Source organism: Stenella coeruleoalba (genome assembly GCF_951394435.1).
Source record: "Stenella coeruleoalba genome assembly, chromosome: 3".
NCBI lineage: Eukaryota > Metazoa > Chordata > Mammalia > Artiodactyla > Delphinidae > Stenella > Stenella coeruleoalba.
In genome coordinates this window covers 44,170,430-44,196,544 of record NC_137148.1, presented here as the reverse complement: position 1 = coordinate 44,196,544, position 26,115 = coordinate 44,170,430, and the positions used below count along the sequence as shown (strand labels likewise).

At 35.3% G+C, this 26,115-nt stretch overlaps 1 protein-coding gene across 3 annotated transcripts in view; it reads right to left on the bottom strand.

Annotated features, from left to right (window-relative positions):
* Window positions 1–1,866: 1,866 nt before the first annotated feature.
* GPBP1 (GC-rich promoter binding protein 1) overlaps window positions 1,867–26,115 on the bottom strand; it is a 72,690-nt gene continuing 48,441 nt past the window's right edge. For 2 of the 3 annotated variants that reach the window (XM_079918556.1, XM_079918557.1), the window contains exons 6-13: window positions 25,877–25,943; window positions 24,749–24,808; window positions 17,066–17,250; window positions 16,308–16,448; window positions 14,608–14,775; window positions 13,950–14,137; window positions 9,642–9,744; window positions 1,867–3,108 (exon numbers count right to left, since the gene is read on the bottom strand). In XM_079918556.1, the coding sequence (XP_079774682.1) occupies window positions 2,950–3,108; window positions 9,642–9,744; window positions 13,950–14,137; window positions 14,608–14,775; window positions 16,308–16,448; window positions 17,066–17,250; window positions 24,749–24,808; window positions 25,877–25,943 (1,071 nt within the window). In that variant the 3' untranslated portion in view covers window positions 1,867–2,949. The remainder of the gene's footprint in view (window positions 3,109–9,641; window positions 9,745–13,949; window positions 14,138–14,607; window positions 14,776–16,307; window positions 16,449–17,065; window positions 17,251–24,748; window positions 24,809–25,876; window positions 25,944–26,115) is intronic. The other variant, XM_079918558.1, reaches the window with a different exon arrangement.

The following is a 26,115-nucleotide window of genomic DNA, read 5'->3' as shown; positions in this document are numbered from 1 at the left end:
TATTATTTAAAAGCCTAGCAATATATTCCTAAGTTTATAAGCCAAAATAAAAATCTCACTTCGAAGAAAAATTTCACAAGTGCCTTTTCTAATCCAAGTATCTGAATTCTAATAAAAGCACATTTTAATAAAACATCTTTCACCAACTTTTGGAGTAAAAGATTATGGATCATCCCAGTAGAATCTGATGTCAGGTTAAGGTCAATTATATTTTGGGGAGGGTCAATAAGTTATTTAAGACATTATTATTTAAACTTCTTCCTAAATAAGTTTAAAATGTTTATATAATCATGTTCTAACATCATTACATATAAACACTAGCAAAAGGAACTAAAAATGTTTAGATACCAAGCCCTTCAACATACTGAACTGTAATTAAGGTAAACCTAATATTATCAAGTCGATCTGATTATTTTTAGATTAACACTTCTACATTTTAACTTTAATAAAAATTATTTATGGAAATAAGTTATTCTAACCCTTAATATAAAACAAGATACAATTTTGGAAATGCTATTTTAAACCCATTACCATAAGAATTTTGCTCATTAAAAAAAAGAAAAAAAAAAAGGCTGGGAAGACAGGAGAGTAGTAAAAAGGAAGGATCACAAAGGAGGAAACACTAAAAAGCTTTTCAGCCTGACATATATTCACTACCCTTAGCTGCAGCAATAGTTTCACAAGTCAAAGGTTATCAAATTATATGCTTTAAGTATGTAGTTTATGCCAATTTATACCCCAATAAAGTGGTTGTAAAAAAGAATTTGCTGCAGAGAAACTGAGTTTGAAGCAATTAAAAGTAGTAAATTTTTTTTTCAGGCCTCTATGTCCTGGGTTTGGCAATTTCACACTAGATGTACAATGTAACTAGTTTCTATACTACTTGTGGGCTCCCTTTCAAACAATACAGTTCAAACTCTACCAGCTGCCCGCATTTCAACAGCAACTTAAAATTATGCTAAGCTTTAACCATTCTATCAAAATACATTTGTATGCCTCCACCCACTCAGTAGCCAAACTAGTTAAGGCTATAATGTAACACATAATCACACTGTTGTGTCTTGCCACACTAAACACATTCAATGACAATGTGTGAATGCACAGTAAACAAGTAATAACTGCTGATAAAGAGTTAAGGCAAAAAAGAAAAACAATTATCTGAATAGAAAGCAGAAAATGCCAAAAAATTAAAAATTCCAGAATATTTTCTGAAAGCTATTTAGAACACACATTAAATTAGATCAAATGTAAACCACTTTTCTCAGATCCCTTCTAGCTTGTGTTAGCAAATACAATTTGCATCTGATAGATTTTATTAACCCATAAACGAAATAGTGAAATCTAAGAGTCCCCAAAACATTCAATATATGATACTGACAGCGCTTTGTGAAAGCATACTTTCAGGTTCTCTTGTGGCTAATGCTACATTTTACTTTAAGTGACTGGACTGACTGCGGCATATTGTATAATAAAAGCTGATTTTAAATGATAACTTTAAGACATATTTAATACTTTGTTACCACTCTAAGCCACCCTCCATAAGTTTTGTGGGGTTGAAATTGTGTTTTATTTAAATTTCCCCAACACCACCAGTCTCAGTGTAAACCAAAAAAATCTGGCTTCTGGTGGAAGCTGGGAAACTTGGGTAGGATTACTGAAAGGGAAACAGCAAAAACACTGAAGCCTTCTGAGAAAACACAATTTAAAAATCTTGAGGATTACCTCAATCAGACATAAAACCGAAAACATTTTTGCTCTAAGATTATGCTCTTTACAATCAGAATATATTTAAACATGGGAGTGGGATGGAGGAAGCTAAAGTAAATGTGGATAAACAAAATCAGAAAAATCAAAAATACAAAAAAAAAGAGCAAAATTACTCTTCCAGTGAGCAGTAAACAGAAATGATTCTAAAATTAATGTGCAAATGAAAAATAAAGTGGTTAACATTCATTTAATAAACTTGTTAAGCAATTGATAATAAAAAAGCTATTTTCCATAGCTTGCTTTCTCTAAACTCAAAAGGTAATCACCATCTTTAATAAAGTTTAACTTTGTTTTAATAAGTGAATAAACCACATTATGTTTACAGACCAATACCTTTAACACTACAGAGAACGACAATATTCTGAAAATCCAGTTTATTTTTCATGTTGTGGACAGATCCAGTCAGTGTGATCAGTTTTTCTGCATGTGTAATAATTTATCAAAATAAGTTTTCCCACAAGACTCTTTTCCATCAACTCTGAAAATCCTGGTCTGACAACATACCCAAATAAAGCTCTTGAAAATCACCTCTTAAAATTTGGAAGAAAATGTGGCAAGTCTTTGCTGTAACATTTACTGAACTACAAATGGCTAAAGAGCAATTTATGTTTTAAAAGGTGACTAGTACAATAGTTGAGTTCAGGAAATTAATGTTTTAGTGCACTTTGCTCCAGTTTTAGCCAACATGCTACATTGTCCTTTTTTTGCAAGGGGGAGGGGTGAGAGTGGGGGGAGCCGCACAAAGTGGACTTGAGGATTTCCACTGTACGAAAAAGATATGACTCTGCAAGCAAAACAGTGTAAGCTGCCTTTTTTCTTAAGACCTGGACATTTTAAGACAGAAGCTTTGCAAAACATTACACAATTTTTTTATTATTAAATGAGAAAATCTCATTTGTTACATCGTCACATTGCTAGTCAGAGAAATGCTGCAGTGATGAAGAAAGTCAATGTTGGATCAACCAAAGTCCTCATTTCTACAACATTCATTTAACAAAGAAATAATGTTCAACACAGCCCAACACAACATTCTTGGTTTTCTTCATATTGAAGTTCCCCAAAAAAATCATCTTCTAATGGGGTATTTTACTACATAAATTATAGTTCTTCATTTTTACAATTCACCCCAAACTGTATGAGAGATGTATCACACTAAAATTTCTAAAGCTGTTAGGAAATCCTTCACACATCGTCGTCATCTGATGTGTCACTGCTACTTGTCTCTGTGTCATCATTCTCAATAGTGGGTTTGAAAGTGCTGTTTTTCCAGGGTCCAAACTTGAAGTCACAGATCAGGCCATTTTTCAAAATACCATTTTTCCTCAGACCGTTCTTCTGTAACTAAAATGTCAACAAAAATAAATGGAATAAATAAACTATCCTCCAAGAGTTACTACAAATTAAGAATGCTCTAATAATCAAATGTACCCATGAATGCAATAAAGGTAATAAAACTCCATAGATTATGATATCATTTTTGAAAAACTAGTTAGATATAGGTAATTGATCCAACCAATATAACAAAGTATTTCCTATGAATAAATCACTACCTTTGGGAGAACTGCATTTATAACTTACCAAACCACTATTAAAAAAAAAAAAAAAAAATATATATATATATATATATATATATATATGTATATGTATATGTATATATGTATATGGTGTATAGTACTAGTCTAGTGAAAAGATTCTGGATCCAGACAGGGTATGTGTGAATTCTAAGTCTGTCACTTGTTAAGGAATTAACCTTCCCAAATTTTCATTTCCTTAATGAGAACTGTAATAAGTATCTTCAGGCACTGCCTACAATATAATCAGCAACCATTAAGCTACAGCTGTTATTTTTATTATTCTGACCTAACTAGGCTATTAACATACCCCACAATCTGCTTTACTCATACTCTGCAGAATAACCAGAATACAAAGTACTCCAGTAAGTAATGAGTATTCAAATAAGGTAAGTACAAGGTAACAAAATCAAACAGAGGCCTTTGCTTAACCACAGAGATTAAGATATTGAAAAAAATAATAAGTTATTTCTGAAAATCAGAACTGAAGGGTTAGTATGGTAAGTATGGTATAAGTAAGAAAAATGTCTGAGACTCTGGTAAGTTTTATCAAAATGAGAAATACAAATTTCTGTAAGACCAAATCCAGTTATATAATAAGTTAATATTTGGAACTATCTATAGGTATCATAGTCTAGAGGGCTTTTTTAAGTCATAAGGATAGGGTAAGATCCAAACCCAAAGGGCAACTTACATCACAGCTAATTTTGCTACAGACCTTGATAACTAGAAATAACAAGTCTAGAGTCTTATTAGCTCTCAATTTTCCTTTTTCCCTCCCTATTTAGCTACCTCCCTTTACTTTGAACAAATGACCTCACCACCAACTTTACTAAGAAAAACAAAAGCCATGTTCTCAGTGTTCTCAGTCTCTGCCGTTCTCAGACACTGTGATGGTTACAAATACGCCTCATCTCTCTCTTAAAGGTACACCTTTCTAATCCCTCAAAGTTCTATCCTTGCTTCACATGATTTATCACCCAGTGCCACCTAATCTTTCCACAGCTTAAAATCAACTGTGGACAATTATGATAAAAACCAAATCTGATCTTTATCTCTGATTTCTCTAAATGCCTGAACCCTCCCCCCACCCAGGGGGTGGGGGTGCGTGGGGGGGAAATACACACGCACACACACACACACACGTCTATTTTACATATACATGTATTTATGTAAAATGCATAGAATTACACATATACATACATATGTGTGTGTATATATATATATACAGTCTGCTAAAACCAGCTCCTCCTCCTCCATTCCTGTCTATAATAATGATATAATTATCAGTTCATAAGTTGAAATTTCAAAATCCTGCTGATTCTATTTCAGATCTCAGTCTCATCAAGACCACATTTTACTGTCATTTCTCTACTTCAGGCCCTCATTTACCCCTTCCCTAATTATTACAATATATTCCCAACTAACCATCCTGATCCTAGTCTTCACAATTACACTTCCAATATACCTTACACTATACCTGTACTTCCACATGTACAAATGGTTTCACATACCTAAAAATACCTCAAAAGGTTTCCTATAATAAAACACAATCTATACTCCTGACATGGCATACAAAAACCTTAATATGACCACAATGTGTTTTTTCAACCTTATATCACAGTTATAGGCACAGGCTATGAAGTCAGCCAGACTTGGGCTCAACTTCCAACTCCACTAATGATATACACTGTACAGACCTAGAGAAAGTTACCCAACCACTATGAGCCAATTAAGTTGTGTCGTCTACACAGCAGGACTAATGATATTACCGACTTCATACAAATACTACAAAAATGCACTTAGCACAATTACCTAGAGGGCATTAAGAGCTCACATGACGTTACTCACAATTAGGGAGGCCACGTTAATTTATCATTCAAACTAGGGTACTTTTGAGAATGAGTAAACATGTGCCATTAATAAATACAGTGGGATTAACATGCATAAACTGGGACTCTCCAAGGCAAACTAGGACTTAGACTCACCCTACTTATTACTGTTATCAAGATCTTTCATTAAAATCTTTCTACCCCATGCTCCAGCCACTCTGAACCCCAGCATACCCTGAACTCTTACTTTTGCCTTTGTTCACTCCCTATACCAGGAATGTCATTCCCTCATCTTACCTGACAAAGGCCAATTCAAACCCAACTCAGTTATGCTTTTCCAGATCACTGCAACTGGCGCTTACCTCTAGATTAATTAATTAATGTAAATTCTACGTGGGCAAAAATTTTTGTTTTCCCAGCACTCTAGAATAGGACCTCAAGAAACATTTGATGAATTTGCATGACACTCTCTCTCTCTCCTGTCCTCACCTTAAATATTTTGAAAACTGCTATACCACATTCTGCTTTATGTGGGAATCTACCTATCTTCATTAAACTGCAGCACTATGAAGGAGCTCATCTCTATAAACTCTAAAATCTTGGGCATAGTGAACACTTAAATGTTTGCAGAATTTGAGAAGAATAAAACTCAGATTAAACTCAGATTCTCAACTGTTACCAGATACAATATGAATACTTTTATAAACAGCATCAGGCCCCAATGGTTTTTTAGGCATCTAAATGTCAAATGACATGTCATCATTAACATAAATATACCCATGTCTTTATCTTTAGTTTTTTAAAAAATGGACATTATACTTACAGGCCATTGCTCTCCAACCCACAGTATGCACAAATTTTTTATATCAGTTAATTATTTTATTATCAATAGGGTTTTATCTACCTGCCCCAGTCATAACAGGGTTTTAAAGCCAATTATCTTGGTCAGGCAATATTATGTTTTCCTTGACTACTACCTTATGGTAATGATATTAAGTGGTTTTTCTTGATGCCTTTCTTCAGATTCAAAACAAATCCTTCAAAGAGATACACAAAATGGCAAACCCACACAATGGGCTACTACTCACGAAACATGGGTGAGTTTCAAAAGCATGAAAGCAATCAGATCCAGGACTATAACAATATATGGTTCAATTAGTAAAACACTGTGTAACTTGGGAGATTGGGATTGACATATACACACTACTATATATAAAATAGATAACTAATAATGACCTACTGTATAGCACAGGGAACTCTTCTCAATATTCTGTAATGACCTATATGGGAAAAGAATCTAAAAAAGAGTGGATATATGTGTATGTATAGCTGATTCACTTTGCTGTACAGCAGAAACTAACACAACACTGTAAATCAACTATACTCAAATAAAAATTAATGTAAAAAAAAAGGTATCCAGGAAAAAAAATTGTGGAAAGGCAAAACTATAGGGACAGAAAGCAAATAATCAGTGTCTGCCAGGGGCTGGAGCTGGGAGTGAAAGAACTAAATGCAAAGAGGGACAATGTGGAACTTTTGGGGATCATAGTCATACAGCTATACACATTTGTCAAAACTCACCCAACTGCACACCTAATGTGAATTTCTTGTTTGTAAATTGGACAATATAATAAACATAACAAAAAAAATCCTTCAGAAGTATTACCCATCATCAGCTTGTGAAAAATAACATGGTTCACTAACTTCTGAATAAAAAATTTACATTAACTGGGAAGGAAGAAATATGAAAGTGGAAAAGAAGTAAAATTATCTGTTTACAGACAACATGATCTTATATGTAAAAAACCTAAAAATTCTATTTAAAAACCTGTGAGAACTAACACACGTAGCAAAGTTGCAGGACATAAAACCAATACATAAAAATCAGCTGCATTTCTGTAACAATGAACAATCCAAAAAGTAAATTAAGAAAACAATTCTTAAAAAAAGAAAACAATTTTATTTATAATAGCATTAAAAAGAAAAAATACTTATTCTTAATTATAAGGAATAAACTTAACCAAGGAGGTAAAAGACTTCTACACTGACAACTACAAAACACTGCTGAAAGACATTTAAAATACATTAACAAACATCCCATACTCACGGATTAGAAGACTTAGCATTGTTAAGATGCAAATATTACCACAAACAATCTACAGATTCAATGTAATCCCTATCAAATCTCACAGGTATTTTTTTGCGGAAACAGAGAAACCCATCCTAAAACTCTTCTAAAAGCTCAAGGGATTACAGAATAGCCAAAACACTCTTTTGAAAAGAAGAGCAAAGTTGGAAGTTTCATACTTGCTGATTTCAAAACATATTACAGAACTTCCCTGGTGGCACAGTGGTTAAGAATCCGCCTGCCAATGCAGGGGACACGGGTTTGAGCCCTGGTCTGGGAAGATCCCACATGCCGCAGAGCAACTAAGCCCGTGCGCCACAACTGAGCCTGCGCTTTAGAGCCTGCAAGCCACAACTGCTGAACCCACGCACCACAACTACTGAAGCCAGCACACCTAGAGCCCATGCTCCACAACAAAAGAAGCCACCGCAGTGAGAAGCCAGCGCACCCCACCAAAGAGTAGCCCCCTCTAGCCACAACTAGAGAAAGCCCACGCGCAGCAACAAGACCCAATGCAGGCAAAAATAAATAAATTTATTTAAAAAAAAAAAAAAGAAAAAGGTCCTGGCTTTCCCAGGGTCCTGAATTTAGCTGAACTCAACACTAAACATAGCCTCCTCCATCCTTTAAAACAAAAAACAAACCCAAAAAAACCATATTACAGAGCTACAGCAATCCAAACAATGTGGCACTGGCATAAAAACAGAACTGAAGGGACTTCCCTGGTAGCACAGTGGTTGAGAATCTGCCTGCCAATGCAGGGGACACGGGTTCAAGCCTTGGTCAGGAAAGATCCCACATGCCATGGAGCAACTAAACTTGTGCACCGCAACTACTGAGCCTGCACTCTAGAGCCAGTGAGCCACAACTACTGAGCCCATGTGCTGCAACTACTGAAGTCCGCATGCCTAGAACCCGTGCTCCACAAGAGAAGCCACCGCAATGAGAAGCCCGTGCACCACAACGAAGAGTAACCCCGCTCACTGAAACTAGAGAAAGCCTATGTGAAGCAACGAAGACCCAACACAGCCAAAATTAAAAATAAATAAATAAATTTATAGGGGAAAAAACCCCACCACAAAAACAGAACTGAAGACCAATGAATAGCAAGCCCAGAAACAAACCCCTGCATATACAAATGATTTTTAACAAGGGTGCCAAGACCATTCAATACAGAAAGCACAGTCTTTTTCAACAAATGGTGTTGGGAAAAAAATATGAGAAATGAGAGGGAAGAGAGCACCACTGGTGGGAATGTAAAATGGTGTGGCTACTACAGAAAAACAGTAGGACAGCTTTTCAAAAAGTTAATAATAGATAACCATATGATGCAGCAATTCTACTTCTGGGTAAATACCTGAAAGAATTAAAAACAGGGACTCTACAGATATCGATAGAGTCTACAGCTATCTATAGACTACCTATCTATCTATAGATATAAAAGCTGCTGTGAACATGGGTGTATAGGTATCTATCTATAGATAGATAGATATAGATAGATACAGATACCTATACACCCATGTTCACAGCAGCATTATTTATAATAGCCAAAGGTGGAAGCAATCCAAGTGTCCATCAATGAATGAACAAAATGTGGTACATACACATATAATGGACTGTGTCTTAAAAAAAGGATACCTTAATGCCAAAAAACTGTACACTTAAAAATAGTTGAAATCATAAATTTTACGTTATGCGTATTTTGCCACAAATTTTTAATTAGGACGATGAAGTCTATTTTATTATGAAGTAAATGTAACTAATTTCCTCAAAGATTTCATTCAAAACATTTAAGAAGTGTTTTGAAGATTATAATAGAAATTATAATATCTCCGTATAGAAAATCACTTCTGCATGACCAGAACTATTTTAAAAAACTATAATGGATTTGAAAAAGAAAAATCTCAACTCCCTGACACTCTACTGTACATTTTCTAAGGAATACTCTTTCAAAACGGCAACTATTAAGACATTAAAAAAAAGATGTTCTAGAATATAAAATATTCCTGTGCAAAGGATAAAAAAATGAAGCTACATTTGGCAAAGCTACTGCTGCTACTTCTTATCCCCAAGTCATTTTTTAAATACCTGAAAAGTGACAAATCAGACATATTCTTTACACTAATTCCTAAGCACTGCAGATCCATGGATTTAAAGAAGTCAGCATTGCAGACCTATTTAAAAGAAAGGCAAATCTGACCTACAGTGTGATGTTTAACAAATTCCTAAATAAAACTGTAAAACTTTCTTTCTCCCCACCCCCCCAAAATGCTTAGTTATATGTTGTTCTGATTAAGGAAGGGCAATTTTTAAAGTAAACTTATATGATTCAGCTCTTCTTACCTGTTCACTAATAACCTGGAACTCTCTCATTTCATCCTCAGTTAAGGGAGCACATGTTTCATCATTTTCACTGTCTTCTTGCCAGCCCATCTCCTTTAACAATCTGGAAAGGGGGGAAAGAATAAATTTAATTTAGAACTTAACCCAAGTAAGATAATTCCTTTTACACTGTGAGCAAGAAAACATGATCCATTTTATTGGGTTAGCCAAAAGGTTCGTTCGGTTTTTTTTCTATAAGATGGCTCTAGTAGCGCTTAGTTGTCTTTAACTTCTTTTGAAACAATTTTGTTAGACTGTATTGTAACAGCTGTCATATTCAACATGCATTTTAAAAAAAGCTTATCAAAATTGGTGAATTTTTGTGTAGCCATTTTCACAGTGAAGATGGAACAAAGAACATGTGTGGCATATTATGCTGTATTATTTCACGAAAGATAAAAACGCAACTGAAAAGCACAAAAAGATTTGTGCAGTGTATGGAGAAGGTGCTGTGACTGATCAAACGTGTCAAAAGAGGTTTGAGAAGTGTCGTACTGGAGATTTCTCGCTGGACGATGCTCCATGGTGAAGTAGACCAGTTGAAGTCAATAGCGATCAAATCGAGACACTGAGAACAATCAACGTTATACCATGCGGGAGATAGCCAACATACTCAAAATATCTAAATCAAGCGCTGGAAATCATTTGCACCAGCGTGGTTATGTTACTCGCTTTGATGTTTGGGTTCCACGTAAGTTAAGCGGAAGAAAAAAATCCCTCTTCACCATATTTCCACATGCGATTCTCTACTTAATAATTAACAACGAAAACATTCCGTCTTTAAAACAAATTGTGACGGGCGATGAAAAGTAGATACCGTACAGCAATGTGTAATGGAAGAGATCGGACAAGCAAAATGAACCACCATCAACCACACCAAACGCCAGTCTTCATCCGAAGAAGGTGATGTTGTGTAGTTGGTGGGATCGGAAGGGCGTCCTCTATTATGAGCTCCTTCCGAAAAACCAAACGATTAATTCCAACAAGTACTGCTCCCAATTAGACCAACTGAAAACGGCACTCGACAAAAAGCATCCAGAATTAGTCAACAGAAAATGCATAATCTTCCATCAGGATAACGTAAGACCACGTGTTTCTTTGCTGACCAGGCAAAAACTGTTACAGCTTGGCTGGGAAGTTCTGATTCATCAGCCATATTCACCAGACATTGCAGCTTCAGATTTCCATTTATTTTGGTCTTTACAAAATTCTCTTAACGGAAAAAACTTCAACTCCCTGGAAGACTATAAAAACTACCTGTAACAGTTCTTCGCTCAAAAGATTAAAAGTTTTGCGAAGACGGACTCCCCTGGTGGTGCAGTGGTTAAGAATCCGCCTGCCAATGCAGGGGACACGGATTCGAGCCCTGGTCCGGGGAGATCCCACATGCCGCGGAGCAACTAAGCCGGTGCACCACAACTACTGAGCCCACGTGCCGCAACTACTGAAGCCCGTGCACCTAGAGCCCGTGCTCCGCAACAAGAGAAGCCACCGCAATGAGAAGCCCACGCACCGCAATGAAGAGTAGCCCCCACTCGCCGCAACTAGAGAAAAGCCCGCATGCAGCAACAAAGACCCAATGCAGGCAAAAATTAATTAATTTTAAAAAAGAATAGATAAACAACAAGGTCCTACTGTATAGCACAGGGAACTATATTCAGTATCCTGTAATAAACTGTAATGAAAAAGAATCTGCATCAGTTTGCTGTACACCAAAAACTAACACATTGTAAATCAACTATACTTCAGTTAAAAAAAAAAAGATTAACAGGGAATCAACCACTTTCTCTAGTTGGGCAAACAAGAATACTGTAGCCATGCTGCATTTGACTTAGAGCCTTTAAAGCTTCTGTTTCTTATATGGCCACATATCTTGTACTAGTCTGATTATACTGTTGTTTTTTTTAAAACATCTTTATTGGAGTATAATTGCTTTACATTGTTGTGTTAGCTTCTGCTGTATAACAAAGTGAATCAGCTGTACGTATACATATATCTCCAAATCCCCTCCCTCTTGCGTCTCCCTCCCACCCTTCCTATCCCACCACTCTAGGTGGTCACAAAGCACGGAGCTGGTCTCCCTGTGCTATGCGGTTGCTTCCCACTAGCTATCTATTTCACATTTGGTAGTGTATATATGTCAGTGCCACTCTCTCACTTCGTCCCAGCTTATCCTTCTCCCTCCCTGTGTCCTCAAATCAATCCTCTACGTCTTTGTCTTTATTCCTGTCCTGCCCCTATGTTCTTCAGAACCATATTTTTTTAAGATTCCATAATTACATCTCTTAAACATACTCCTTTTTACACCTAACTCATCTTTCAAATTGAACCTGTCACATATTGGCTACTTTGTAGCCTTTACACATTTTCAAACAATCTCATAAAAGTGCTCAGAGACTGGAAAGAAAATGTAACACTATACCCATATTTTACAGATGAAGAACTAGGATCTCTTAAGTAAAAACAATTTGCCTACTTGACAGCAAACAAAGAAGCAGAATTCTGGTTTTTTGCCTCCTAAGTTAGTATACATTGCACCAAACTCTGCTGCCTCTGAACTAAAATGTCGTAGTCACCATCACTGTTAATTACTATTTCTCACATTTCTTTTAATCATTTAATGCTTTGTCTTCACTGTAACCTATGGCCTCCCTGTGGAATGGCACTTCCATTCTCAATGCCACCCAGTCCAGAGTCTACAGATCTAGACTGGTAAAAACAATCTCACACCTTTCACTAGATCCTTACTTTTACTTGTTTCACTTTTAAAAACTGAATCATAACTAAATAATAATGCAGATGGAACAAATTATTTCAAATTTTATGAAAAACAAGTATTCCTAACTGTCCATTCTCTCCTCTTTCCACTTCCCTCCAAGGGCTGTAACTGTTAACTGTTTCTAGAATAGCTTTCAAAACAAAAACTCTGTATTTCCCTATTCCCCACAATTAGGAATACACCACAACAGTGATCTGCACTTTGCCTTTTCATTAGCATTTCTTCCCATTCTCTTTCAAATTATTACCAAATCACCCTGATACCATTTTCACAATTACCACCCTCCACTAAATATTTTCAATGGCTTCCCACTTCCTAAAGAACAAACTCCTTAACCTTAACACCATGACCACAAATTCAAATTCCTTACATTAGAAAAAGGACAGGACTAGAAGTGGAAGACTGGGTCACAAATCCTACTCTCCACAAACCAGGTATAAGACACAGGCTAATTTGTTCACTTCCCTGAGCTATTTCTTCATCTGAAGCATTGAAAGAGCTTGAATAGATCTCTAAGGCCCTGCCTTTTCAATTTATCTCTAATTCCATTAAGGACTCCACACTCCTGTCAAGATATTCTATTCACTAACCCTAAAACAAACTAGGTATGTGTTCAACTCTAAATATCCTTTCATGCCCCTTTTTATTCCAAAATGACTACCCAGTACCCTTGCCCGTACTGTCTCACCCTTTAAGATTTAATTTAGGTCCCAATTAAAACTCTGACTGGTACTCAAACCATAATGCTATCTACCCCAAAACTCCCTTGAATTTCTCTGGCACTCATTTCTATTAATTCATTTGGTGCTTAGACAAGGTAACAACTACCCCTCTGATGTTGAAGCTATCCTCAATACCTTGAAGACATACTGAAACTTGATAATAACAGTAATATATGTGCCTATTTCATATATTTTTTAACAAAAAAACTGTCATCCTTGAGAACTGTATCACTGATGCCTAAGTTGTTAAATCAAGCAATATGAGTACTTAAATGTGTATGTAACTTAAGAATCAAAGTTTACAGGGAGTTCACTGGTAGCCTAATGGTTAGGATTCAGGCTTTCACTACTGTGGCCCAGGTTCGATCCCTGGTTTGGGAACTGAGATTCCGCAATCAAAAAAAAAAAAAAAATTACAGAAAATTTGAAGCCATGTAAAAGAAATATCACTCAATTTTCAGAGAAACACATGCTATACACCATGGATGAACCTTGATAAAGTATTACTGAAAGCAGACTGGTGGTTACCTAAGGACAGAGAGTAACAATGAGGAGTAACTGTAAATGAGCACAGGGTTTCTTTTTGGAGTGAAAGAAATGTTCTAAAATTAGACTGTGGTGACAGTTACACAAATACACCAAAAATTAGTGAATTGAGTAAAAAATTTATAGTATATAAATTATATCTCAATGAAGCTGTTAAAAAATAAATCAACTTTCTATAATAAAATCAAAATTCTGGGTAGAGACAAACGCAAAAACACTAACCTGTGTTCTGCTTCAAGTGAACTAGAAAGAACATCAGTTTGTGGGAAGGTTGAAGACCGAATGATCTGTTGGGAAATTACCGAGGCATTGCCATTCTCTTGTGGAATTTCATTTTCATCAAAGTTTCGGTTTATATCCCTTTCTTGGTGAGTACTATTGCTGTTATGCAAATTAAATGAGTCGTCATCCTGATTTTTGAAGGGTTAAAAAAAATGAGTTAGAGAATAGAATTGTTTAAAAAAAAACTTTAATAGATCCTGGTTAGATTTTCATTGATAAAACAACTGTAATGATTATATAATCATTTAGGAGACAGTTTCATAAGATGTAAAACTAAGTTGTGAAGGGTACCAACAGCTTTCTGACTCTATGTATTCACATCTATTCAATAAAGAGAAAACTAACAGGATAAATAAAGGTAGGCAAGATGGGGAAAACACGAACATGAACAGGAATTTTTTTAATTTCATTTTTGCTCAGGAACTACAGAGTAAGAAAAATCTATTTTAGAAATGAATTCATTATTTACGCAAATAGCTAGCTAGCCTTGCTTTCAGAAATATGAAAATATTCAAAGGTCCTAAATAAATAATATTGGCCCACCTATTCCAATGACATGCTAATGTCAAACCAAGAATTACACTGCAAGTTCAATTACCTTTTCTGAGCCCGCATGGCTTTCATCTTCATGTTCCTCTTCTACTCTGTCCCTTTTCAATGCTTTCAAAAATTCACTCTTCTTATCAGTGCGCATACGTGTCAATTTGGTTAGACGAGGCTGCTGATTAAGTTTGTCAACAGGTGAAGAGGAATTTGAGCGATTACACTAAGAAAAAAAATCAAAAATGTTGATAAATGTAGACAGAGAACTAATATCAATATAAAGTTTACAACTACCATAACTTTCTATTTCACCTTCTTCCCAATACAAAATTGATTTTAAATTCTATTTTAAACTCTGTTTTCCACTATGACTGCCATTTTTATCTATCCTACTGAATGAGTAAACATAAAAATTTTACAAAACAATTAAGGTCTGATAATACCAAGAACTATGATTCTAAATTAGGACTTTAAATACTATTTTATAAAATGAATCCTGAAACTGCTTAAACATTTCTATAATTCAAAAAAAAAAGCAGTTTTTAAAATTGTGTTCCACAGAGTTCTAAGGTTCTAAGGTTCGTAACAGCTTCCCATACGTATTATAATTCTTTACACACAGGTACACATTGAGTTTATCAGATAGTGTTTTACGAGGGAAAACTTTTGTGGAAGAGGAGGGGACAGTAACAGAACATGTACTGGAGTCCATTTTGACAGTGGAGTACAAAAGAAAAGAGAATGTTAGAATTCTGTGTCACAGGTATTTTAAGCCATGGGAATAAACCAAAATGCTTAACTGTTGGCAATAACGTCTACAGAATTTAAGCCACAACCGACCAGCTGAGAATGCTTGTCCTTCCATCAGAGTTCTAAAATTCTATGATTGAGAACTAGTATATGAGGGGTTATAATGTTCCACTATAGTACCCAGACCAATCTCAGTTATAACAATACAGTCACAAGTGTCTTTTGACCCTGAACTGGGCAGGGAAGTCCCTGATCTAGAAGTTTCAGAAAGCTGGCCAAATGAGAAAGAAACACGTAAGCTACTTCAAGGTCAGTAAAATAATAATATGCACCTTTCCCTCTTCTTCCTCCTCTCTGCCCTCTCTTAGTATCCATCATCCCCAAAAGAAGATTATATAATAAAAATCCTTATTTTTAGTCAAGGTTCAATCAGACAGCATAGCATAACTCTGTGTCGAAAGTCAAAATACCCGTTTTCATAATTCTTCTCTTAAAAATTACTTTTTCTGGTTGATAAGTATATGGGTGTTTCACTGTATGATTTTCTCTACATTTTAGGACATTTGGAAATTTTGTTAGAAATTTTAAAAATTATCCCTACTTAAACTGCAAAAAAAGTTAGCAAACGGAGGGAAGTATCTGAATCAAGTTTTCTGAAAGAACTAAAATATCTCATTTTAATGCATTCATTTAATGCATCTATGCCTTTTGTTCACTGTTAATTAAATTACCATGATTAAGACACATTTCGCTCCTCGGGAGTAATTTTTTTTTTTTTTTTTTTTGCGGTACTCGGGCCTCTCACTGTTGTGGCCTCTCCCGTTGCGGAGCACAGGCTCTGGATGCACAGGCCCAGCGGCCATGGCTCACGGGCCCAGGCGCTCCGCAGCATGTGGGATCTTCCCGGACCGGGGCACGAACCCGTGTCCCCTGCATCGGCAGGCGGACTCTCAACCACTGCGCCACCCGGGAAGCCCGACTCAGGAGTAATTTTAAATGCCATACCTCTTTCACTGAAGTTGTTGATGGACTAAAATTCTTGGCAGTTGATTTAAAAGTATTAAAGTTTCCAACACCATATGTAGACTCATGAGGGAAAGAAGTCCCAACTTTATTTTCTTTAGTTTGGCTTTTCCACTGTGTAGGCTAAAGAAAAACACACAAACGTTAATGTGTATCTAAAACAGAGTATATAGAAGAGAGAGAAAACAAACTGAACACATAAAGATGACTAAATGTGGCTCATAAAAACAATTATTTTTGTATTATACCTTAATCATTTCTACATGGTTCTCTTCCATCTTTTTTTACAAATAAAATCAAAACCTGGTATTCAGATAAAACATCTAACTACATTGCTGTTTTTTCAAAGTTTTATAAACCTTAAGTTAGGTTTCTTTTGCCTAATACCAAGAAAACACAAGTGAGTTTTCTTGGTTTCAAAAAACCTAAAACTGAACACGAAGGACAGAGCATTTTATACATTATTATTAAGTAAATATATCACAGATACATCTTGCAAAACAAGTATTTATAGATTTCACTTACTACTGACTACTAAAATAATAAAACATACATGGACAAACACACAAGCCACTTACAAGACAATTAAAATCAATGACACACAGTGGGCCAACTACGCTTTCCACTTAGAAATCAGCAGCCCACCAATACCCCCACACTTCAACGTGAAATTTTTTTTGTCAAAGTAATTCAATTGATAATCAACTTAAAACTTGCACGTTTAACAACTTAGAACTTACTTTTGTAGGTGGAGCAGCAGGTTTAGGGACTAAGCCTTTATAAACACTTGGACCAGTCCCATTCTTAACTGGCTGTGACTGAAGATTTCCTACTACTGGGAATCCAGATAGCTGTAAGTCTTTTGTATTACCTTTCTTAATGACCAGCATCCTTTGAGTTCTAGATTTAGGATTCGGGGGATATTCTGCATAAATAAAGCACGAGCAATAGTTACACAGTTTAAATTTTAGCATAAAATTAAACTACCAAAAGAATCGTATATTCCAAACTTGATTATATTTAAAAGTTACAGCTACTTCCTGACTAAAATAATTATGAACTATATTCCTGCTTGAGAAATAAAGCTAAAACAATCAAACAAATCATAGCAAGAATTGAGCAATGTCAAGTAACAAAGATGAATTCAGCTAGTTTCCTATAATGGTTAACTATGACCCAGCCAAAATTAACTACATTCTAGCATACTTTTCATTATTTTTTTTAAATTACAAATTTCATCCTAATGGCTCTTAAGACTTGAAATATAAAATATATTTTCCTCTTCTCCATTTTGAAAAGAGAATTTTCCTAATTCCTTCATTCTTTTTATCTCACTCATAAAGTTATTACTAATTAGAAAGAAACTACAGTCCCTCTATTTCTAAATTCCTACTTAAGTTATGACTAATGAAAAGGGGAATTGTTTTCATAATACCAATTCATTCAAATATTTACTGGCCATCCAAACTACACAAAAGGCATTGTGTAAGTCACAGGGGATCCAACTCAGTCCTGGCTTCTGAAGATAGTACTAGAAATAATATTTGCTAACTGAAAGCTTTTCTCAGTACACCCACAGTTGCTAAAATATGAAAAATTACTCCTAGAGTTTAATCAGTCAATGTGTAATCAAACATGTTACAGTGAGCATATTCACAATTATGGCAGAGACGTATGTCTTTCTTCCCTTAGAAAAACTCTGAAAGCATCAGTTTCACAGTTGGAGAGTTTAGAAGAAAAGAATTAAAGAAAGAAATCGCAGAAAAACTAAATTAAAATTAGCTTAAGATACGACTCTGTGAGATGGTGAGTAGCACAGATATATATGATGATGCCCTGTGTCAAACAAACCAAACTTCCTACTGCATTATCTCAAAAACTAAACTAAACAAGGACTCCTAGGGACATGGAGGGACTCTCGAAGTCCATCTGGAACTTCTAACTCTTCAAACTATCGACCTTATATGGTATGTCATTTACTGTAATGCTAAAGGATTAAAGAACAAGGACCTGGCAATTCCTTGGCAGTCCAGTGGTTAGGACTCAGCGCTTTCACTGCCAGGGCCCAAGTTCAATCCCTGGTTAGGGAACTAAGATACCGCAAGCCGTGTGGTACGGCCAAAAAAGCCAAACAAACCAACACAACAAGAACCTAAAGCAAAGTGAGAAAAGATTCATCTTTCTGAAAGTTAAACACTGAATGTTCATCTACTAGGGCAAACATTCCAACTGCTCAGCTGCCTACAAAGGCCCAAGATATTAAGGCTAAGAAAGATATTTTCAGGCACATAAGGACACAAATTACATCACCAATATATAGTTTTTCTGAAAAACAAAATGAAGTCAAAATGAAAATGAAGAATAATGATCTCAAACAGAGGCCAATGAAGAACGCTAGAAATAGTGCTAAACAGTTTAAGTTACAGTTACTTCTGGTAAACAGATGGTTACAGCATAACTAAAATTCTTGAAATTAGCAATTATTTAAATTAAAATATAAGATAAAATCTTAACAGTCTGGTACTCAAAATCTAAATTAAATGAAGCTCAGGAATCTGAAGAATGACTGACTGATGCTGGGAAATGCAAAAGGTAGTAAGAGCCTGCAAGGTCTGATCTCAGAGGAATTCAAGTATTAAAGCAGGGGATGTTTCTTTCAGTACAGCACAATTAAGTAAGTTCAAACATGACTGATGAAGACTTCTATTCCAGTATTACAAACTAAGCACACAAGTTTATCTTCCTTCTCTTCTAGATCCTTATGTTAGAATTACTATAAGGGAGGAAAACAAATACAACAGTAAAGAAGAGGAGAAGGGGACTTCCCTGGTGGCGCAGTGGTTAAGAAGCCACCTGCCAATGCAGGGGACACAGGTTCGATCCCTGTTCCGGGAAGATCCCACATGCCTCGGAGCAACTAAGCCCATGTGCTGCAACTACTGAAGCCCACAAGCCTAGAGCCCATGCTCTGCAACAAGAGAAGCCACCACAATGAGAAGCCCGTGCACCGCAACGAAGAGTAGCCCCCGCTCGCCGCAACTAGAGAAAGCCCATGCACAGCAACGAAGACCCAACGCAACCAAAAATAAATAAATAAATTTATTTAAAAAAGAAGAAAGAACAGGGGAAGGTTCATCAGCAATGGATGACCTCAACACATATTTCCAGAGAGTGAAGTAAAGGAAAAAACTTCAGCGTAGAGTGTGTGCACAAAAGAACCCAACAGCTGAGGAGGGGACTAATCTGCCCTGTAGAATCCTAGATTGTAGAACTGGGACTTGGAAGTGCCATATAAGGCAGAAGACAGAAATGAAATCTTTTCAGACAAAAATCAATCTCAATCACCAAGAAAAGATCTTTACTAAAGTAAATCCTAAACAACGTATTGATACTTTAGGCAGAAGTAAATATTTTTATACGTATATCATCATTGATCAAAACCAGAAGAGGAGAACAGATAAGCAAGCAGGCATTGTTTAAGCCTCAATATAATACCTGACTACAAAGTTCACCTTTCCTAAAACAGGTTTTCTAGACACCTAAGAGCAAGAAATATTCTTACAGTTTCCTCAAAGAGGTCTTCAGGGCAAAGAATGAGAGAAAATCCTATAAAGAAGAAGGGTGAAGCTGAAGAAATCAGTCATAGAAGAGAGGTAGTAAAGTAAAAGATGATAAATGTACCTAAAAGATGATGATAGGGATTGGGAGGAAAGAGAAGCAGACATAGTGCTGATGTACTTACAAAGTATTCACAGTCAAATAGTACAGAGGTTAAGACCATGTGTTTTTGTGCCAGATTTACAGAATTTTAATACTTGCTCTAACCTCACTAGTTAATCTCTCATCTGTAAAATGAAAAAGAGTTCCTGTCTCAGAGTTGCAGTAAAATGTTTTCTTTAAACCAAATACTAGAAAAAATGTCCAGAAGTCATATACAATCTCTACTGTAATAGGTTTCCAATTGTATTTCAAATTAAAGGTGTCCTTTTTCAAGAATTTTAAACCTAAAATTGAAACCTAAAATCCACGAGAGTATGGAAGATGAGAAAAATTATAAAAGAAATAAACACCTTTAATAAAGACTAACCTATATCCTATATAACTATGCTGAACATACTACATAAACCTGCATGTTTAAGAACAAGCAAAGTGTTCTTAGTCTAATGGGCCAGAGGGCGGCCACCAGCAGTGGTGTTCACGCGGTAGAGTGTTCCCAAGTGTGTATGCCACCAGTGTGTCTATGTCCCCAGGGTAAGCTGCAGCCTCTCCAGAGAGACTCTCCAAGACCAGCAGCTGCTGGTTATTGAAGTGCTGGTATCATGAGACTGACTGACCAAAATCGAGGACTTGGACTCCAGAGACCCTGCTTTTGATCGGGAGACACCCTGAGAGCCTGAATTAATAAGAATGTGTTAAGTATCAATACAAGAACAAACAAGCCAAGAAGAACGAATGGGGGCAGAGGGAGGAGGGGAGGAAGGAGGGGAGGGAGGGAAAGCTAGTTCTTGATAGTAATTATCACATATAAGTAATGGAAAAGGTGATGGCAGCACTAGTAACTTAAATTTGCCTCATTTATATTACTTATAAACTGGCTCATCTATTCATAGATTATCTCTACAAATTCTCCTCACATAAACCTTCTGAGTTAAAGTGTTGAATCTGTTGGATTCAAACAGTATCCAACGACAACTCCTACACTTTCTCCATTTACTTTATCAACTGGTAAACTACATGAAAAAGACCCCAATTGTTCATTTTTTTAAAGAGCAAATTTATGTATTGATGAAAGACTTTAACACTTATAAACAAGAATTAGAAAGTAAGTGACTTTGGTGACTTCCTTCTATAAGTCATATGTGCTTATTATCAAGCTCATATAAACAGTTACTCTTATTCAAATTGCCTTCAAAATATCTAAAGGCAAATGTTTTGGATTTTCATATCATTATTTCCGTCTATCCTCACAGACAACTGTGATCTGATAATAACTGACTTTAAATATCCTTTTATTATCTTGTTATTTCATGCTCTCCCAGTATCTTTGAATGTTATAATTAGTTTTGTTCCCTTAAATCCAAAGCCAATGGTGGAGGGGAAAGGCTCAAGCCTTTGAAGAAAGATTAGAATTAAAATACTGCCATGTATAATATTGATACAAAGTAAGCTGGGCAGACATAAGTCAGAGCTGACATCTCAATTCCTCATCTTCTTTTCTGTCTTTAACTATACTCTCCATATAGTTGCCTTATACATACATATATACATTCTGATTCAATCAGTTTTTACTTTTATTTTTCAATCTATCACTTAGGACACTTTTTGCCTTTTATTAAATGTACCAGAATCTCCCTCACTTACTGGATTTCAACATAATTAACTAACATGTATTAAACACCTGTGACATGACCAAGGATATGACACAGTAGACAATTTAATATTAACAGTGCTTTTTCCATTAGTGTCAGTTCAGTGATCCTTCTCATTTCACAGACAAGAAAATCACTCAGAGATTAAGTAGTCTTCCCAAAGTCTAAATAACTAATAAGTAAAAGACCTAACATTAGGGTCCAGACCTATCTGATGCCAAAACCAATGCACTTAACCACTATATTATACTACTGGAGAAAATGGAAATTAAAGTATTGCTAGGTCAGATACTTCAAAATGTATACTATCTCCAACTAAAACACTAATAACAAGTCTGTACTGAATGGTCAAAATTAAGAGGCTTGTAAGTGTTCACTACTAAGTCAGGGGTCCGCCCTTTCCCTCACCATCACAGTGATACCAGTTAATAATTTAATTTGCTCATCTTGACATAAGAGGCAACTTTAATGTGTGAATAAAAGCATACAGCCAAGGGAAGGATAAACAGTATTTTAATTAAGTTTTCACACTAATTTGAAGAAGAAACTTAACCACAGAAGATACAATAACATACAAATATCAAAAGCAAACAATCAGTACCACAGCAATTAAATCCAGTTGAACACTAATTTTAAAACAAAAATATTTTAAGATTTTTATACAGATTGATGTTGTTTGAATTTTGCTGGTTTTGAATTTTTAATTTAATGTACAAATCTTTTGTTTTATAGTAATATGAGAGTTTTAATCAAGTGAGTTTCACTAACATAATTTATGTCAAAGCAGGAGTATGCTATTCTTTCCTTTAACAAGGTCCCCATGTTACTCGTATGAAAAAAGAGTGGGCTTAAGTAAATATATTTCTAAAACAAAAACTTAAATGATGAACGCTATGTGTAACTCTGACCAAATAAAATTTACTTGTGTCAAGTTGTCTAATCAAACTATTAATTTTTCCTTCTCAACCTTGAACATGTGTTGCATTACCTTTTTCTTCTTGTTATAATGTTAACAATTGTTTTCATATAAGACACTGAAGGAAAGTGTAGTCATATCAATATATAAACAATCTACCAACAGAATGCTTTCATACAAAGAAATTTGATAAAGATTACTCTCTTCTCTTAATCCTTTTACAAGGTCACTTTAAAAACGTCACTTGTTTTCATGACCTAAACGCATTTAGTGCAATCATGTCACTCTCAACCTGTATGCTAGTGGTTAATACCATTAGAATTCTCTAAAAAACAGCCCACCTTTAAGAACTGGTCACCAGGGACTTCCCTGGTAGCACAGTGGTTAAGAATCCGCCTGCCAATGCAGGGGACATGAGTTCGATCCCTGGTCAGGGAAGATCCCACATGCCACGGAGCAACTAAGCCCGTGCACCACAACTACTGAGCCTGCGCTTTAGACCCCACGAGCCACAACTACTGAGCCTGTGCACCACAACTACTGGAGCCAGTGCGCCTAGAGCCCGTACAAGAGAAGCCACCGCAATGAGAAGCCCGCTCACCACAATGAAGACTAGCTCCCGCTTGACGCAACTAGAGAAAACTAGTATGCAGCAACAAAGACCCAACACAGCCCAAAAAAAAAAAGAGCTGGTCACTAATTTGCTTTGATTTAGAACTTTGATTTAGAAGGCTAAAAAAATGAATACAGTTCTTAAAGATGAGCCTTGATGCTCTTAAGTACTGTAACAAATATGAGAAAAACTCAGGAATAAATTCATCAAATTCTCAAGGAATAAACACAAATATATACGCTGAGCTGAAACAAGACTATGCTTAAGTTAATTACTAGTGACTGAAGTTTTTCATTATTTAGTATCTTAAGCACAAAATGCTAGGCTCTGCTAGTGATATGTTCCTGACATATTACACCAACACAAATAGCCAGCAGGACTTCTAAAAACACACAAATCAATTTGATAGTCACTAATGTCTCAAATTGCATACAGACACACAAACACATCATTTTCTCTCTCTCTTTCTCACTACCCAAATCAGTCACCCAGGTAAATTATTTTAAAATTCTCACAGGCACACTGAAGTGTCTTAAATTTTTGTTTAGTTTTAAATTATTAGGTATATGAGATAAATTAATTAGTAAATATTAATCTTACGCATCAAGCAATAGTGATCCTGGTTAAGATCAAAACACTACAGAAGTTACAGATATAAACTGTAGGGTGTTTCCAATAAAGCTAATTAAGATCTAAATAGAATTAAACTTATATTTAACTATAGTTTAAATAGCCTGACTACTTTCACTCAAAGTATTTTTTATTTGGGATATTATGTTTAGACTCTTGCAATTTTTGATCTACAAAAGGACAGTTTCAGGGACAAACTGGTGGTGGTTGCTTTTTAATACATATTACATTTCCGTTATTAAATTTTGACTTACCTGGAAGGAAGTAGCACTAGAAAAGTTCTACTGAAGTCCTTCCTAAAATTCTCTCATGTCTTCCTCAGGAACATAGCTATTTTAAATGTTGCAATGGGGAAAACAATATTTGGGAACCCAGGGGGTAAAGTAAGAAAGGAATAGTGAAGTGTGATACAATGAAAGTTTCATTGTATTCCTATGGGAAGTACTGGGAATTTAACAATTAATCAAGCCACAATTAACCATTTTCTTTTTTCTAATGCAGACACACTTTTTAGTTTACCTAAGACACAGTAAAGAGTACATCATCCTTTTAAACATCTTTTCAACTAGTGCCCAAAATCCTTTGACCAACCCTGAAACAGGAGAACCAAAATCTTTATATTAATACATTTTATTCTCAATATTTTCAAAGATGTATTTGCCTTTAAATCATTTCTAAAATTATTATATTAACCAAGGATCAGTACCAATAGTATCGATAGGTAGTTTTATATGACAAATGCTCACTAACATTCTTGATTTTTTATTTACTTTCATTTTAATCAAATCCAAATTATTCCTAATTTCTTAGAGATTTTATTTAACACCTTCCAGGTGGTTCTATATTCTTATGCAATCAGCTGTTCCCAGAAAAACTGAATAATAAGGAAACATACCTAAGAGAGGAGCTTGGGAGATTTTTTTGGTTGGGTATGTGTGTGTCTGGGCGTGTAGGCCTGGGGAGAGTGGCAGAAATACTAATTTGCAATACAGAAAAAACAATGCCATTCACATGGTTCTAACAAAAGTGTCTGACCACCCCCACCCCCACCCGCAAGAAGCCCTTAAATTGGGAGATCAAAAGAAACAAAATAATTCCCCCAGCGTATCACCCCATAAATACAATAAAGAACAGCACAGGAAGTGGCAAAGTTTAAAATAATGCCTTTACTGTTAGGACTAGTATGCTGTCATAAGCCACAATCCTTTTGTTTTGTTAAGTTGTTGATTTTCAATAGAAAACACAAATGAACATGTGTACAAGTTCCAAAGTGGACACATCACCTCTGAATTTGGTATCAAATAATTAAATTTATTTTTCAGATATCAAATCTTCATATTTTAAGTTTTTTCCATTATTTTAAACTTCACTTGAATCTCTAAAAACTAACTAAGTTGTACTATATGTGCAGTTTAATCTTCTGTAAGATGCTATCAAATTAAACTCTCAGCAGTTTTAAAGAAAAGGGAGTTATTACCAGAAAAACTCATTAAGATCTGACAATCAAAAAGGCAAATAATTTCAAACAGACTAGTTCGGTAGGCAAAATTTATACAATTATTTTTTAATACTGTCTATGTATAACCATTTTCATAAGTAAAAAAATTAATTTTTTATATCATACTATGATTGATTAAAAGTACTTATCTTTCCAGTTAAGTTTTCAACTTTGAAAAACTACAAATTAAGTTAAACTAAATTTTTTTGTTTCGTTAGATTATCAGGCTGCTCTCAAAATGACTTTAATTCATTACATTAACTTACGACCATTTTTTTCAAAATGCATATTTGAGTGTACTTAATGGTACTAACGTGTAAATCAACTATCCAAATCAAGATCTTCTCCTATCTGCAATATCTTGGTTTTTAAAAGGTAAGTGCTACCTTTTTTGTAGCTTAGCACATCAAAAACAGGTATTTAAAAGAGAAAGTTTAATTCTAGCCTATTTATTTTAAACAACACAAAAGTGAAACCTAAAAATAACATTTTATATCCCTCAAAGATAGATCAAGAATTACTTACCCCATACACCTGCAGCTAAAGATTTATTCTGATTTGGTTCTCTCTCATACTCAGGATTTAAAGATGGCTGAAAAAAAGTTGGAATAAAAAGAATACAATAAATGTTTAAACGCTCACGTATAAGAAAAAAATCCTTTTAAAAGTAATCTCAGGGACTTCCCAGGTAGTCCAGTGGCTAAGACTCCACGCTCCCAATGCAGGGGCCCAGGGTTCGATCCCTGGTCAGGGAACTAGATCCC